The sequence below is a fragment of the Anopheles coustani genome, chromosome 2, assembly GCF_943734705.1.
Source record: "Anopheles coustani chromosome 2, idAnoCousDA_361_x.2, whole genome shotgun sequence".
Lineage (NCBI taxonomy): Eukaryota > Metazoa > Arthropoda > Insecta > Diptera > Culicidae > Anopheles > Anopheles coustani.
In genome coordinates this window covers 75,311,519-75,326,905 of record NC_071289.1, presented here as the reverse complement: position 1 = coordinate 75,326,905, position 15,387 = coordinate 75,311,519, and the positions used below count along the sequence as shown (strand labels likewise).

At 41.5% G+C, this 15,387-nt stretch overlaps 2 protein-coding genes across 2 annotated transcripts; both read right to left on the bottom strand.

Annotated features, from left to right (window-relative positions):
* Positions 1–1,120: 1,120 nt before the first annotated feature.
* On the bottom strand, positions 1,121–2,203 carry LOC131265022 (antigen 5 like allergen Cul n 1-like). Its single transcript, XM_058267284.1, has 3 exons — positions 2,182–2,203; positions 1,427–1,913; positions 1,121–1,355 (listed from the first exon to the last, which is right to left on the bottom strand). The coding sequence occupies exons 1-3, from the start codon at positions 2,201–2,203 to the stop codon at positions 1,121–1,123; spliced, it is 744 nt and encodes a 247-aa protein (XP_058123267.1).
* A 1,243-nt stretch (positions 2,204–3,446) lies between these two features.
* Positions 3,447–14,163, bottom strand: LOC131265021 (venom allergen 3-like). Its single transcript, XM_058267283.1, has 3 exons — positions 14,073–14,163; positions 3,777–4,275; positions 3,447–3,690 (listed from the first exon to the last, which is right to left on the bottom strand). Exons 1-3 carry the CDS (start codon positions 14,161–14,163, stop codon positions 3,447–3,449), a joined length of 834 nt encoding a protein of 277 aa, XP_058123266.1.
* Positions 14,164–15,387: the final 1,224 nt, after the last annotated feature.

Here is a 15,387-nt window from a genome sequence, read left to right as displayed (position 1 = left end):
GGATTACAGCCTACATTTTGCTGTTCCGGTAAGCAGTACTTGGCCAGACAGTAGTCATCTACACCTAGACCGATGGCACTGCCGAGTAACAGCACTCCAACTACGACTTTGAGGAAATTATTCAATTATTCTAACTCTATGAAAGTATGTAACTCACCAAGGCAATTGAACATTGTTTCCATTTCCCTAAAACAGCTACTGTGACGAGAGTCTACTCCGAAAAGCATAAGGAATCTCGCTGGCGCGCTCTTATATAGAGGAGCAAGCTCCACAAGGCCAGGAGGTATGCCGCCGCTATTAGCAACGGATCGTTAAAACTAATTGAAAATTTCATTTACCGTGAAAGACCAACAAACTATTGACCCCTTCGGCCTCTTTTTAACGACGGGGAATTGTAAAAACCATATAGTTTTATGTCTGGATTTCATTTTTGTTTAACAGTAGTATTTAACTCAAGATTTCGCACCCAGGTTTGCGTATACCCGGTTCACAAATGCATTAAACACAGCAGTTAGAATGTATCGGTTTGTGTGGCAGTTTGCGTCAATCTCTGTTTGCAACAGCTGTTTGGAAGAAAATGAATCTTCTAGACGAAAAGAGACGACAAAAAAAGTCAAGTCTATGTGGATTTTTCAAAACGCTTATCAACAATAACAAGCTACCCATATGTATGTTCAACGGTAAGTCTCCCATGCGCTTCAATTTTTTTCTATATTTTATGAACTGACATTGGTATAACAAGACACATAACTTTAGTTATTTATCTCAAACGAATTTATGAAAAAGTAAACAATTGCGTGTGCGATATTTTGCGTGCCAATCCATCTAATCGTTAATAAAATTTGTAGAGTATGACACCATCGTGTGAAACTGGTTTTGTAAATAAAAATCAATCAAAGAAAAATACTGTGATGTACAAGCACATAATATAATGTTCTGCGTTCATCGTTTTAACTCACTTTTCTAATTGAACAAATATTGGTTGAATAATTAAACACACGACCGAGTGATGTTGATTGGAATAAAGCATTTGAGAGGGAAACTGCGCACTCATCAATTGATTCTTTATTGCCTCAAACATATGCATTTTTATTCAGCAGCTACTTTCGCATGGAGCCACTTAGAATGGTTCGTCGAGCGAGCAAAGTCCTGGGTGTTGGGGATTCTGGTTGGTCGTACAGCCTGAAGCTACTGTACCTGTTACGTAGACAGCCTCCCCATCGATGATGTTGGACGAGTAGTTGCACACGAAATAGTACGTGGGTATAGTGTGTTCCTCGTTCCAAAACTGCATGGCACATCCCACCTTCCAGGTGCGATCGTTGGCCATCAGCGCGAACTCCCGAATCGGTGGCCTAAACCATAAAAAGCAACATTGTTATCAAATAAGGTGTACCTTTCAGGCGAGCCCTTTTGCTATACGCACACTTGAGGATCGCTGGGAAAGCTATCAATTTGAGCCGCGTTGGTGAACCGGTTCTCATTCCACCATTCGTCCACGAATTGCTGGATCAAGGTATTTGCGTCAGATGTTGTTGCTGTTGTTGTATACCTAATATTCTGCCCCGTATTCTGAAACTGTTCCGTATTGAGGCACTTATCCGCCGCGATGACACAGGAGCGGGTGAGGTGTCCCGCCTGGGAAGCCAACTCATCGTCCCACTGGAGTGTGGGCATGCGCCTCGCCGGAGAGAATGGGGCTAAGCCCCCAGTAGCCAGCGTCGAACGGTAGCTGTTGTGTAGGTCCAGAATTAGAGTCTGCAAGGTCGCAGTCATTGGTATCACTGAGGGTGATGCCCCACAAGCCGGACCTCCAGCCTGTGGAGGAGGCAGACATCCGACGTTCGTTTTGTCCGAGGGGCAGTAGGACACTTCACAGTAGGGAGGCACTACGCCACCAATAAAGAAACATGCTGGAGACGAATGAAACCAGTGTTTAAATTAGTGAACGCGTTCATTAGGTGCACGGTTTATCACAAACAAAAGCCGATCAAGTGATGGTTGTTATTGAGCTTAGAGTTTGATTGAAATTTAACATATCATCATGTCAACAGTTTATGTTTGCCATTTGGTTGCAGCATGTTTATTCACAAAACTTTGCACATCCACTGATAAGGCCGCAAAATTGTAGTACACGTGGCACTTCACCTTTTACCGAGCGTTTCCACTTCAAGCACTTACCGAACAGCAGCTTTCCAGCCATCTTGCCGGCAGCAGGTAGGGAGTAGCCTACTCTTCAGTTGGTAAAACGAGTTCCAAATACGAGATTCCCCGACATTGTGGCATTTTATATTGGCCACACGTCACACCGCTGCTTGCAGCTGAGTCCAAATTCACCAATGTGTGTTTGAACTGAGATTTTGCAACATGCTGCGGACACTAGACACCTTCACGATACTGTTATGTGCTGTGCTGTTGGAAAGCTGTGGAACTTGGCTTGTTGTTTCAACACCATGCGCGTCATCACATATACGGTATTGATTCAGATGGGTTTTCCGACGACCTCGGATTTCAACGATGCAATTCTACGAAAAGAAGCCTGCTCAGGGCAATCGGTGGGTGGTATCGGTGGTATTCTTGCCTTAGCTTCAACAGGTCACCTTCAGATCGGGAGTGCTGGGGTGGGCTGTTGTTATTTGTTTTAACCTTTTTGGCGTCCTTTATTTTTACTATCTTCTAGTATTTAGTGTTGAGTGGATTCGGTTGTCTTTGATCTTTTTACAGCCTCACCTTGTTGCGTACAGTGCTTATACGATCCGACACTAGCCACTCCTCGACGGACCAACTTGATACGATGTTCGCAGAATGTTTTCATTTTCGTGTTGTGTTTGCAGCATCCTGTTTACTTTACCTTTCACACAGTCGGCTTCACTGATACCAACATTGGGGGAATCTACCAACACATGATCGTTCTGATTGAAAGAGGCTTCAGCTCTCTCTCTTAGTATATGCATGTTCCGGTTGCTTGTCGGGTGTTGGCTCCTCTGCATCTGTTCGTGCAAGGGGTATAGAATAAGAAGAGTCCTATGGTAGAGAAATGCGCGAGGGTGAGAACAGTGAGAATCTGGTGCCTAGATCCTTTCAAGAATTATAATGATCTCGGTCTGTTTGCTTGCGTATGACAAGTAAAGCAAATCTGTACGCAGTTGCCAGCAAACACATTTACAAATGTTTTCCATATTAGTTGTAGCCGCGTGTTTAACATGAAACAAACAGTGGATTTCAACTCAGTGAGAATGAACCTGTTATTTGATTTTGTTTATTGTAAATTATTGTTACGGTTCTACAACTGTTGAAAAGTGCGCGGCTTGGACATAGACCAACTATTTGCATGGTAGAAAAGAGATGAGGAATTTGGTCACAGTCAAACAAGTGTTTGTGACGTAAGTACTTGGATGTTGATTTGCTTCCATATCGTTGCCATCTGTTTGAGCTGTGTTGGCCTCTTAAGGCTCGGACAGGATCGTTTCGTCGACCGAGCACAGCCCGGGGTATTGTGGGTTCTGGTTGGTCGTGCAGCCTGAAGCGCTTGTACCTGTTACGTAGACGGGCTGACCAATCATGTTGGTGAAGGAGTAGTTGCACACACAGTAAACCGTGCGCCATATTCCATCGATCCAGAACTGCATGGCACATCCCACCTTCCAGGTGCGATCGCTAGCCATCTGTGTGAAGTGTCCAATCGGGGATCTAAACGACATCAAACAAATGTTGTTAGTGTACTCTAGTGTCTTGAAAACGATGCCTTGTTTCCGCATATAGACTGGAATACGAACGCTGGAGAACTGCTCGGATAGCTGTCGATTTGTGCCGTTGTAGTATCCGCGTTCTCTGCCCACCACATGTTTACGAATTCATCGATCGTGCTCTCTTCGTCCCACGAATCACCAGAGAACTGCTTCAGGGCAAGATTTTGCCCAGCGTAGCTAAACAGTTGCGTATTGCGACATTCATCGTGCGCAAACGTGCAGGAACGAGCGTTGTGTCCAGCCTGGGACGCCAACTCATCGTCCCACTGGAGTGTGGGCATGCGCTGCGCCGGGGAGAATGAGGCCAGGCTTCCGGTGGCCAGCGTCGAACGGCGGCTGTTGTGTTGGTCCAGGAATCGGGCCTTCAGAGTCTCGGTAATAGTCACTGTCATAGGAGAATCGCCACAAGACGGACCTCCAGTCAACGGTGGAGGATTACAACCGACATTCGTTTCACCCGCGGAACAGTAGGAAACTGCACAGTAATCCGTTGAGGGAGGTACTATGCCTCCAAGAACGAAACATGCTGAAGATAAAATTGGACAAGTACATACATTAGTGAACGTTTCCATTAGACATGATTCATCTCGAATAGCAACCCTCAAGCGATGGTCGCCGTCGACCTTAGTCTCGTCTATCGGTTGGTTACACAAACACGTGGCTCTACAGTTGGTGAGAAATCTGATCACTTCAACCACAAATACTCACAGAAAATTAGTCCAGACATCTTCTTGTTTGGTCTCTACTGTGCTGTTGGAAAAACAAATTCACAATAAGGAGACTTACGATGTTATGCCAGTTTATATAAGGCGAATGGAATAACACCTCCAGTTGAAGCACCGTGGCTTATTGATGCAATCCAGAAACACGCACGTGCGAAGTACGGAACGTTACAATACCCTAACCGTTATCGTGAATCCGGTGTTGGTTCAGTTGGGTTTTGGTTCTAGTCCAAACAACACTCGTCCTCCTCAGACACTTTTGTATTTATTATCGTATGTCGTATGTCGGCCGTACATGAGAGTTATTATCAAACATATTGAAAACTTCCGTGTCTGTGATATTCTGGTAAGGAATTCGCCGATTTCGACACGTTTATTTCAACACAAACCACACGACCTTATACTCTTACTTTATTTACACCCACTCACGATTGTGACCGGACAAACGAGTTAAGAAGGAAGAACAGCAATTTAGATAACACTTTAGAGTTATGCTTAATGTTTTTTTGTTTCAAACACCATTACAACGCATTGATCTTTGAACTTCTTACTCTAAAAACCCCTTTAACGCGATGTTTATGAGCCCCTAAAGGTATGCAATGTTTTCATTTCCTTTTGCTTTTCAGTGTGTACGTTAAAGTTTCGTTGAGTTTGATATGAATGTAGAATTATAGTGAGATAACTGACAAGAGACGACTTTAATTCAAATGGTTTTGAAATATAAAAATGTATAAATCATTTTCATTTGTAAAACAAAAGTATAAACAGTCCTTGCGCTCTACTATCTGCTGCTATTGTCTCTTTTATGGCAGCAACCTAACTCTTCATACTTTTGCTTCTGCCTCTTTTAGGCCTCTTTGCCCGTTTTGTGTCGACCTTTTTCAAATCGATATCCCAAGCAAAACAAGTTCTGATAGAGTCACTGAGTTTGGGATGCGTGGATTATGGTCGAATGGATGTGTGTACCGTATTGAAATCGCATTAAATTGCTTTATGGCTCTACGGCATACGCGTGCATCCCATGTTGCAAGGGTGGCCTTCTAGATGGCTCTCCTGCTCCTGCCCCGTCCGGTGCCAGCGGGTTCGATGACCCGATGACATATCAATAGGGTGTCGTTTATTGCGATTCAACAAAATTGCTCCGAAGGAAGTTTTCATAGGAAATCATATTCTTGATCACTTATGATGCAGTTATTAACGGTTATGGACCGCAGTTGACGGGAGTGTTTTTATTTTTTCACACGGCTCGGAAAACTTACTACACTTTATGGTGTATTGATTTTTGGTGAGGGCTGGAATCAGTCTTATGTTCTACGCATATGAAAAATAATACAATCTTATTTTGATAACTCGGATGGTCGGATGGGAGCATAATACCGAATGCCTTTGAATGATTCTTATTGTGAAAGCAAATGACTTGCTTTCGGCCGGCAATGAGAATCTTTGACTGCGTGGGTTCGAATCCCAACTGAGACTGAACCTTCCTCTGTTTGAGAGGATTGACTATCCACGTACATAAAGGGAAATAGTCTAGTAAGCCCCTCATGGGGCGGGCGTGACAAAAGACGGTCGTTACGCCACGAAGCAGAAGACGCTTCCCTAACAACAGATAAATATTAAAATTGAAGATAATGAGCTACGATACTTTACCTAGGGTGTACCCATAGCTCCTCTGTTTGCTAATAAAATGCGCAGGGAAAACAAACGACTCATAAAAATCAGTTCTCCCAATTGGTGTCGTCTATGGGACGTGCTAGTTAAGTTGGACGCTTTTTGTTTTCCAGCGTAGTTGTCCTTCTTTTTCCCTCCAAAGAAGCAGTATATCGTACCAGCATATGTACCAGATTTTATTGCACATTCTTTTCCTCGGTGTCTTGCGAGCGATGAAAGTTTCGCTGTCTGGAAATGCGTCGCGGAACACGTCGCAGTCAAAACAAGTTACCTTACGGGAGAAAACGCGGGTGGAAACAATGAGGAACGAAAGTGGGACTCGTAGGTACACGAAAACGTTTTAACCAGCACTAAGGAATGTGTTTTCATAATGTTTTCTCATCTAGGGTAATCTCTGTTGGAGCGGTATGTAGTAATGCGGTGTTGAAGATTTGTTAAAGAATAGTTACGAATGGAATCAGAGCAAGATTTTCTTTAACGATAGATTAAAATTGTTTCGCTGATTTCAATTTTTCAAGAAAGTGATTTGTTTCATTTCTTTCCAACCATTTTATTCGATTCATATACGTATGTCAAAAGTATTGTTCTTTAAATTGGTATATCTGTAAGTAGAAACCAATCTTATCGTGTTTCGAAACTGTTGCCTATTCATTCCAATTTGGCAATTAATATTACTTTATTTGATTTGCTCTAAACAATACGTCTCTTTAGTCAAAAAGCCGAAACCTTTAACGGTAAATTGTCGGAAAGAATTTCTCATGAATGTATTTTCATTTTATCTCTGTGTTAAATTCACAGGTCCTTCATATTTACGAATTGAAAAGCATTGAAACAACTCGTAGAGTAAATTATTCAAAAATCAAAATGTCACCACTTCGCTTCATTACTCCGGGGCAGTCCTTCTCAGTAATTCTACTCAACAGTTGTTATCGCAAATCATGGACGATTCAGCTTGTCTTTGTGTGCATCGTCGGTCAAGCAACAAGCATGTTGCAGGTGCAAATGGACATGGAAACGATAACCATCGTCCGGAAACGACTTGACTCACTTTTTGGCACCTTTGTCCGTACATCCCACACCGGACTGACTGATCTTTCTTTGTGTGCACCGGTGGCGAACGCATGGAACTATTTCGCAGGGGAATTATCAAGATTGCTCGAAACTGGAAACGTGAAGCAAACGGTGACGATAAAATCAAAAACCCGGAACGAGGACACAAACCTGCGTCGTGGCTCTGCACCGGAAACGGTTGTTTGTGTTGGTGTGCTTCCAAATTGAGTGAAATTGTTCGGGCGGGTATGCAGGGTGGATCAGCTGCAAAGTGCATCCTATAACCGGAACCCGCTCCGGTTCGTCGTCTTTGTTGTCGTTCGTCGTTTCGTAAGGCAGGCATCCACAACAAACATTGCACCTATGTCTAACCGGCATCCATTTTTCAACAGCGTGTCCTTTCTTTGTGTCGGAAGGACGAAGGCCACCCCGTGTCTGTCTGTCTGTCTGTCTGGCCGGCTGTCCGTCCGTCTGGCAGTCAACCACTATTTGACGATGTTTCCTTGTGTCCGTTTATGTTTACCTTGATCGGTTCGCTTTCTGCCTGAACTTGGACTATAAAAGAGAACGGAAGAAAGGATTCTCTCGTTTGCAGTTTTTCGTTCCGGTGCGGGTTTCCATTGCCTTTTAACTTTGCCCTTGTGAAGATGGATGACTTTCACACGCTCCCTCAGTGGACTCGCTATCAGCTGTCGATGAAGTGGACGTTTAGGTTACTATCGATATCCTCCTATCATAACGGACGTCGTACCGTGTCAAATTGTTTAAATGGGTGATGTCCAAAATGTTTGCTGATCGGAAAAAACCGGGTATCGGAAAAAAGGATCCCGGCTTCAGATGCGTGTTGCGGTGTGTTTGCGACCCCGTTTAAGCGAAAAAGTGTACGGGTGAAAATAAAAAGAGCAGCAAGTATACACCCGCCAGCCGAGCGTGCACGACCAGAGAAAGACGTTGCTCGCCGATTTCGACGGAAAAGAAACATGATTTTCAATCTGATGTGTCTGCCGATAGTCGGTGCTTGTCGGATCGGGCGAACGGAAGCGCAAAGAACGGCGAATCTAATCTGCTATGAAATTACACTAACCGTTCAAGTAAATTAAGTTGCATGCACGTCTGGCCGATTGCATGTCAGAATCGAAGTGTTCGAAAGGGGAAGCCGGGATGAACACGGGCTGGTTTGTTTCCCCCGCCAATTGGTGCGGCAAATAAAATGTATTTTATTCTCCCAATTTAATAACATCGAAATGGAGTTATTGGAGCGGGCAGTGGACGAGCAATATTTACGATGTCTGAGTGAGTTTAACCTGCTCGAGTGCGATCAAATTAAGCGAGTTCCTTCAGGAACAGAATAAATTGCTTGGCGGTTTCCGTGGATTTTCGGTCTTCGAAGTAAACCACAAACTGTCTGAGATAATTAGTACTAGTAGTAGTAGTATAGTAGTATATGGTTTATTTTTGAATTAATATGTTGGTGATTTACATCATTTTTAATACAGTTGTACCGGGTTCACTTGTTGTTTTCCTCGTTGAATTTGAATACTTTTTGGCATTGCCATTTTGAAATTGATAATAATTGAACTAAGTAACGCGGGAAAAAATTAGGAAAAAAAACCCTCAGACAAAAGAAAAAAAAAATTATAATATTTAACTTAACCTAAATCTTAACCTAGTCTAATTTATTTACTTATCTCCTAAGTAGAACAAGTTGATTTATAAAGTACATGCTACTCATTTCACACTTGTTATAATAGTTGCAGTTCAGATTTTCTAGGAAATCACTTATCATAGGTAAATTAGTTCTTTCATGTAATGACCGTGTGCTGTACCATGGTGGCAGATTGAGAATTATTTTGAGAATCTTGTTCTGTTTTGTTTGTAGTTTCTTAATGAAAGTTCGTGCGCAATTATTCCAAACTGGAAAAGCGTAACTAATAATGGGACGAAAGCATGTTTTGTAAAGCAGAATTTTGTTTTTCTGATTTAGTTTCGAACTCCTGTTTATAAAGGGATAAAGTACTTTTATCAGTTTATCTATCCTATTTATAGTGTTGATAATTTGAGTTTTAAACGTTATCTGTTTCTCGAAGTTCATCCCAAGATATTTTATGTCATTTTTCCATTCTATTGAGTCGGAATCTATTTTTAAATTACTTTGAGGTAATTTTCTTCTGCATCTATTTCTGGTGAAATAAATGGCTTCAGATTTTGAACTATTGGTTTTGAGTTTCCATTTTTTACAATAATTTGCATATGTCTTTAGTGATGTGTTTAGGTTTTTGATTATGCTTTTCGGGTTTTTCGCGGAACAAGATATGGCTACGTCGTCTGCGTACACGTAATTTGTACAGTTTCTTGTCTCTGGCATATCAGATATGTAAATATTGAATAAGAGTGGAGATAGTACACTTCCTTGAGGCACTCCTGCTATTGGGCTGTAAGGTTCAGATTCTTGGTTTCCTATGTGTACTTTATTTATTCTGTTAGTGATGAAAGAATTTACTATCTCAATAATGTATGTAGGGTATCTGTAGCTCGTGAGTTTGTATATTAAGCCTTTGTGCCATACTGTATCGAAAGCTTTTTCTGTGTCAAGTAGAACTAAACCAGTTGATTTTTTTGCCCTTCTATTTGTAACAATGTTGTTTTTCAGCCGATGTAGTTGGTGGGTGGTGGAAAGGTGGGGACGAAAACCAAATTGGGAGTCTGGGATAATATTGTTAGTATCTGTATGTTGATTAAGTCGAAAGGCGATAACCTTCTCAAATATTTTTTCTAAGCAGCTTAATAGGCTTATTGGTCTATAGTTTTCTGGAAGGGAATGATCTTTACCCGGTTTTGGGATCGCAACAACTTTAGCTTTCTTCCATACGTCTGGAAAGTATCCTAACTTGAAGCAGCCATTAATGATAGTGTTTAAGTAAATGATAGCCTTAGTAGGAAGCCTTTTTATGGTGGTGTAATTAATTCTGTCTAAGCCCGTGGACTTTTTCGATTTTAGCCTTTTGATAATTTTTGTCAAATCTTTAGGCCGACATAAGGGAAAATTATTGTCAGTTGTCGTCTCTGGCTGAAAATGGCTACTAGCGTTGGTGTTTGAAGCTGAAATTCTATTATCCAGTGCGCTTCGGTAGTGGTACGTGCCGGTGTGGGCCTTTTCAAAATGTTCTTTGATTGCATGGCATTTTTCTACATTTGTTATAAGCTGTGCATTGCCAACTTTGAGTACAGGTATTGTTTTTTTCTTTTTTTTTTTTTCATGATGCCAACAAATTTCCATAACTTGCTATTATTTTGTTGAGCATTCATTTTAATTAGGTTTCTGGACCAAGCATAGTTTCTTTCATTCGATATGGAATTTTCGATAGCTGCCTTGAGAAAATAATATGTTTGCTTAAAGTTATTATTCTCTCGATGTCTTTGCCATTTCTTCCTGTACTTATTACGAATTTTAATAAGTTGGAGAGTAGACTCCGAAAGAATAATGTTGTAGCTATCAGGTATGGTTAATGAGACGCTATTTTCATGGGCTGTCACAATTACAGTGGTAAGCGTGTCTAACATGAGATCGATATCACTGGTGTTTGTTATCACGCCCAGACTAACTACAGATAAATCTAAGGAGCTATTTACGCAGTTTCTAAATTCAGTCCAGTTTGCCCTGTTGTAATCGTATATAGCCCTCTGGTTTCTATGGTTTATTTCTGTGTTGGTGATTTCAAATATCACCGGTAAGTGATCTGATGTTAGTTCGGTTAGCGTTAAAAGATCAGAGAAAGATATATTATTGTTGGTTATCGTTAGATCTAGCGTTGATGGGTTGCGTGAAGCGTTCGACGGTATATATGTGTGAGAGTTGGGATGGTGGATTGAAAATAGCCCTTTTTGTGATTCCTCAAATAGGCATCTACCTGCCTGATTTGAGGATACACAGTTCCATGACCTGTGCTTGGCGTTGAAATCGCCACACACGAAAAAGTTATCATTTCTTAGAGTTAATTTGGTAATATCTCTTTTGAATAGATCAATTTGTGTATTACCTCCAGGGTGATATGCTGCAACTAAGGAAAAGTGGTTATTGTTTGTGTAAATTTTTACACCTATTGCTTCTATAATCTTCAAATTGAAAGATTTCATCAGTTCGTGTTTGACATTTTTTTTGATGATCAGAAGAACTCCTCCTTTAGTGTGCGTTGTTCTGTCCAATCTGTACGTAAAGTAGTCTGGCATCGAAAAAGCTTGGTCTGGCTTCAGAAATGTCTCAGTGACGGCCATACAGTCAATTTCATGTTTTTTAAGAAACATTTGTACTTCAGTTCTTTTAATTGAAATGCCATTGGCATTCCAGTATGCAATCTTTGGTTGTTTTGAGAGAGTCATCACGGAAAACAGTATTTACTAACAATTTTAAATACGACCATGATTTGGTCTTGTTTTGAACTACATTTTTGCAGGTGGAGAAAAGTATCTTTTATAATATCCCCGAGCTCTGCTGTGTTGAAAAGGTTATCGCCTCTGAATGGATTGTTGTTATTCCGGGGAGAGTGTGGTGCTGGAGGAGGATCGAGTTGGGATGGTAGGAGGGGGAACTCACTGGCTGAAAACTGCCTAATAGTTTTGCTCTTTTCTACCTTTGGTTTGGATGCCTGTTTCGGTTTTGCTTCTGGTCGGTTTGGACAACCGGAGAAATTTGCCGTGTGATTGCCATCACAGTTTGCGCATTTGAGTTTATGTGAGGGTATGATACCCTCGTCGCTAGCAGCTGCTGCTGGGCACTTCGCAGATATGTGATTGCCAGCACATTTGATGCACTTTTCTGGGTGGTTACAATTTGCTGCTCCGTGCCCGTATCGTTGGCAATTTTTGCATTGCATCGGGCCTTCTTTAGTGGAGTAGTACCTCCATTGCACTATTTGGTGGTTCACTGCCTTGATTGTTCTTAGAAAGTTTAGTGACACTGCACCTTTTTTAAAGTGCACTAAATAGAGTGCCTGCTCTGGGAATTTTTTGTTTTTTATTGTAAGTTTCTTCACTGAAACAGGGTCCAACTGTTCGTCTTTAAGCGCACTTATTAAATCTTCAATCGGCATGTCCATGAGACCTGATAATACGATTTTAGTCGTTTTGTCCTCCTCTAGTTGATAAGAGTGGAATTCCACGTTTTTAGATTTAAAATAGTTCATTACTTTTTTTAAATTACTTGTGTTCGTTACACGTACGACAATCCCCATCTTTGTAGCCGTAGTGGTGTATCTGATCACTCCGGCATCAATAACTTTTCGGTGTATATCACCTACGTTGGAACTAGCTACTGTGATTGGTGGTGGTGGCTTTGCAGCCGCTTCTTTTCTTGGTTCAGCCTCACTTTTTTTCTGCACATTTGGTGCGACAGTACAATCCATTTTTAACAGTTCAAATGGGTTTGGAGATTCGAACTGCATTCTTTTTTCTGTAGATGCATCAATGTTTTTTCCTGTCACTAGATTTTTTTGACGTGCAACGCTCGCATTGCGTTTGCGCGTCGTCATTTGAACTTTTGCTAGACCCATAGTGGGTCCTATGTGGTAGTGTGCACTATCTTTACTCGTCACTTTTAGTATCGTTTCTTTTATCTTTATTTATCGCTTGACCGTATACGATTTGCTCGTGTTTTGCGTCCTCTCGTCACCGAGTCTCAGCAGCTACTCGAGATAATTAGTACTAATAAATGTTGTTTCTATGTAACCGGACGGAAAAGTTCGTTTGTGGCAATATAACAATATATTAACATAATTAATTGATTAGATTCTATTATAAAGTATTGGTTTTTTATTAATTGATTAAAGTTAATATTGTTCAAACATGTTTCAACTAAATAAATAACATTCTTCTTTACTTACGATGCTAAGAAACAAAATAACTTATTTATTAAAAATGCGAGCAACCACAGCTTCAAAAGCAATATTTTGAATTCATAGATTTACTTACACATGATTAAAAACACATCTCAGAAAAAGTTTTATATTTTACAAAAGTGAATGTAAGTCTTTTAACAGTAAAAGATCAGGCGCCTCCATTTGCATGGACAAATTTTCTCTCTTCATTACCATTGCATTATTTATGCTTTTCGTAATCATACATTGTTTTTCTATCCATACCGAGTGTAAAGGGGAATTGTTTGAGCTTCCTATAAGTAAATCAAAGCATGTAATCATTGTAGCGAATCCTTTTTGTTAATGTTATTGTGCGGCACTTCCAACACACCTGAATTTATAACATACAAATAAATACCACATAATACACAGTATGCCAAAGAAAACGGAAAAGAAACTTACTAGTTACCAGCAAAAGAAGCGACTGTGAGCAAATGAAATAGGTTTAAACAAAAGTATACGTCCAAGAACCATATCTATTTTATAAATTTATAAATTTAATTTCAACATCATTTCAATGCATTCGGCTTCATTATTCATCCCTCAACAGCACAAGGCTTAAAGAAGAAGTTGTAATTGAAACTGTTTCGAAACAAAACTATTAATGCTTAATTGGTAGTGAAAAGTTTGCTGGAACATTGTCCTCCGCAGCGATGCAGCTAGCGATCTATTTGTTCTCGCAACATCACTGTGTAAATGTGTTGTTTAATGTGGTTGGCCGTATTGTACATTTTGCTGGCTGGCACGATGTTCGTTTGCACAAGTATAAATCCAAGAAGAAACAGACAAACAGAAATGTCACGGCACCGGTTAAGGGCGTGAATGGGAGAAAAAACCCGTAGAATATCGTAGGTGCTCCTTTCCCGGCTTGTTCGCTCGATGCCGGAAGCCGAAGAAAGCTTTCGTGTGCTTCGTGATGAAACTGCGTGAAAAGTTTGGTCGCCGAAGCAGGTAATGAACCGCGAGATTACCGCGTTCACTTGCGTTCATGCCGAGGTTCATTTTCCGGCCAGCACCCTCCGGCGGATAGTTGTTTGGCCGTGGAAAGATGTCTTCTTCCATGGCTTCCGTTCGTTCGGTTTTTGCTGGTAAACTCATTGCCGGGTCTGTTAGAATCCATTACGAAGTTGTCCCTCTTCGCTCCTCCTCTTCATTCCCACCGCACTGGCTCGTTCCGGTTTCCCGGCGATAAACAAAAACTCGCCGGCAGTCGGTTTATCTTCTCCTCCCCACCATCCCTGCTCTTTTCCTTTCATCCTTCCCCACCGAACGTGCCCCATACTTGTTCTTTGTGTTTTCCGCGCCGGCGTTCGGCGCTTCGTGTCGGCCGACGGAAAACAACAAAACACCGGCAAACGGGCACTACTCACTTCAGAGCTTCGGAGTGCCAGTTGTCGGTGCGACAGTCAGTTTGCAGACGGTGGCACAAACGGACGGTTCGGTCCTATTCCCGAACAGCGAACAACTTTCCCGTGTCAGGTTTCGCGTTCGCTTCCGGGGAGCACGTGTTTGGCACGGCGTGGAAATTGTGGTCGTGTTTTTTTATATTTTATATCGTCATCAACAAATAAGGTGACCGGAGTGTTTTTCGTGACTACTCAATACGACAGGGCAACGTTAAGCAGGCTTTCAGGCGGTTCGGGATGGTTTTGCGCTGCCTCAAAAATTCTAAATTGGCGTAGGAATATAAACCGGTACTTGATTTTATTTTACAATTTAGCACAAAAGCCAAATGAAAATTAAATAATTGGCACAAGAAAATTGTGAGTGAAATCCCCGACAAAACGCCACCAGCCGGTGTGAGACATATTTCACGAAATTAAACGAAAACAGCAAAAACCTCATTAGCACGTCGCGGAAAATCATCTTGTTGCCGACGCGACATGGACGAGCCATAAAAAAGCAACACACAAAAAAAAATAAACCAACACAAACCATTGCAAGGAGAACAAAAGAAGGGCAAAAGAAAACTGCCGGAAAAGTATGGTCACGCGTCAAGCCGGCGAGAGAAAATGATGCGTTTTCCTTTGCCCCTCCGGAAGCGATAATTTGGCACAAGTGACGCAAATAACATCATCCCGACGAGCTGTCCTACTGTGAGTGTGTTTGTGTGTATGTGTGCGTGTGTGAGCAAAGTAAATTCATCGACCTGACACCCCCCAAAAAGGTGTGAAGTGAACAAATAGCGGAAACGCACGGGGGAAATTAAAAATAAACAAACCACCCAACCCGAACCGACCGTTCCCGGTGGATTGTCTTAGTATTTTGTTTTGCTTTTCCATCCTT

Excerpts from the sequence above, each read along its gene's own strand:
- LOC131265022 (XM_058267284.1), bottom strand. The coding sequence starts at position 2,203 with ATGGCTGGAAAGCTGCTGTTCG. Across the intron at positions 1,914-2,181 it reads GGCTGGAAAGCTGCTGTTCG|CATGTTTCTTTATTGGTGGC; the intron begins GTAAGTGCTTGA and ends ATTCGTCTCCAG. Across the intron at positions 1,356-1,426 it reads TTTCCCAGCGATCCTCAAGT|GCCACCGATTCGGGAGTTCG; the intron begins GTGCGTATAGCA and ends TTTATGGTTTAG.
- LOC131265021 (XM_058267283.1), bottom strand. The coding sequence starts at position 14,163 with ATGGAAGAAGACATCTTTCCACGGCCAAACAACTATCCGCCGGAGGGT. Across the intron at positions 4,276-14,072 it reads CATGAACGCAAGTGAACGCG|CATGTTTCGTTCTTGGAGGC; the intron begins GTAATCTCGCGG and ends TTTTATCTTCAG. Across the intron at positions 3,691-3,776 it reads TATCCGAGCAGTTCTCCAGC|ATCCCCGATTGGACACTTCA; the intron begins GTTCGTATTCCA and ends GATGTCGTTTAG.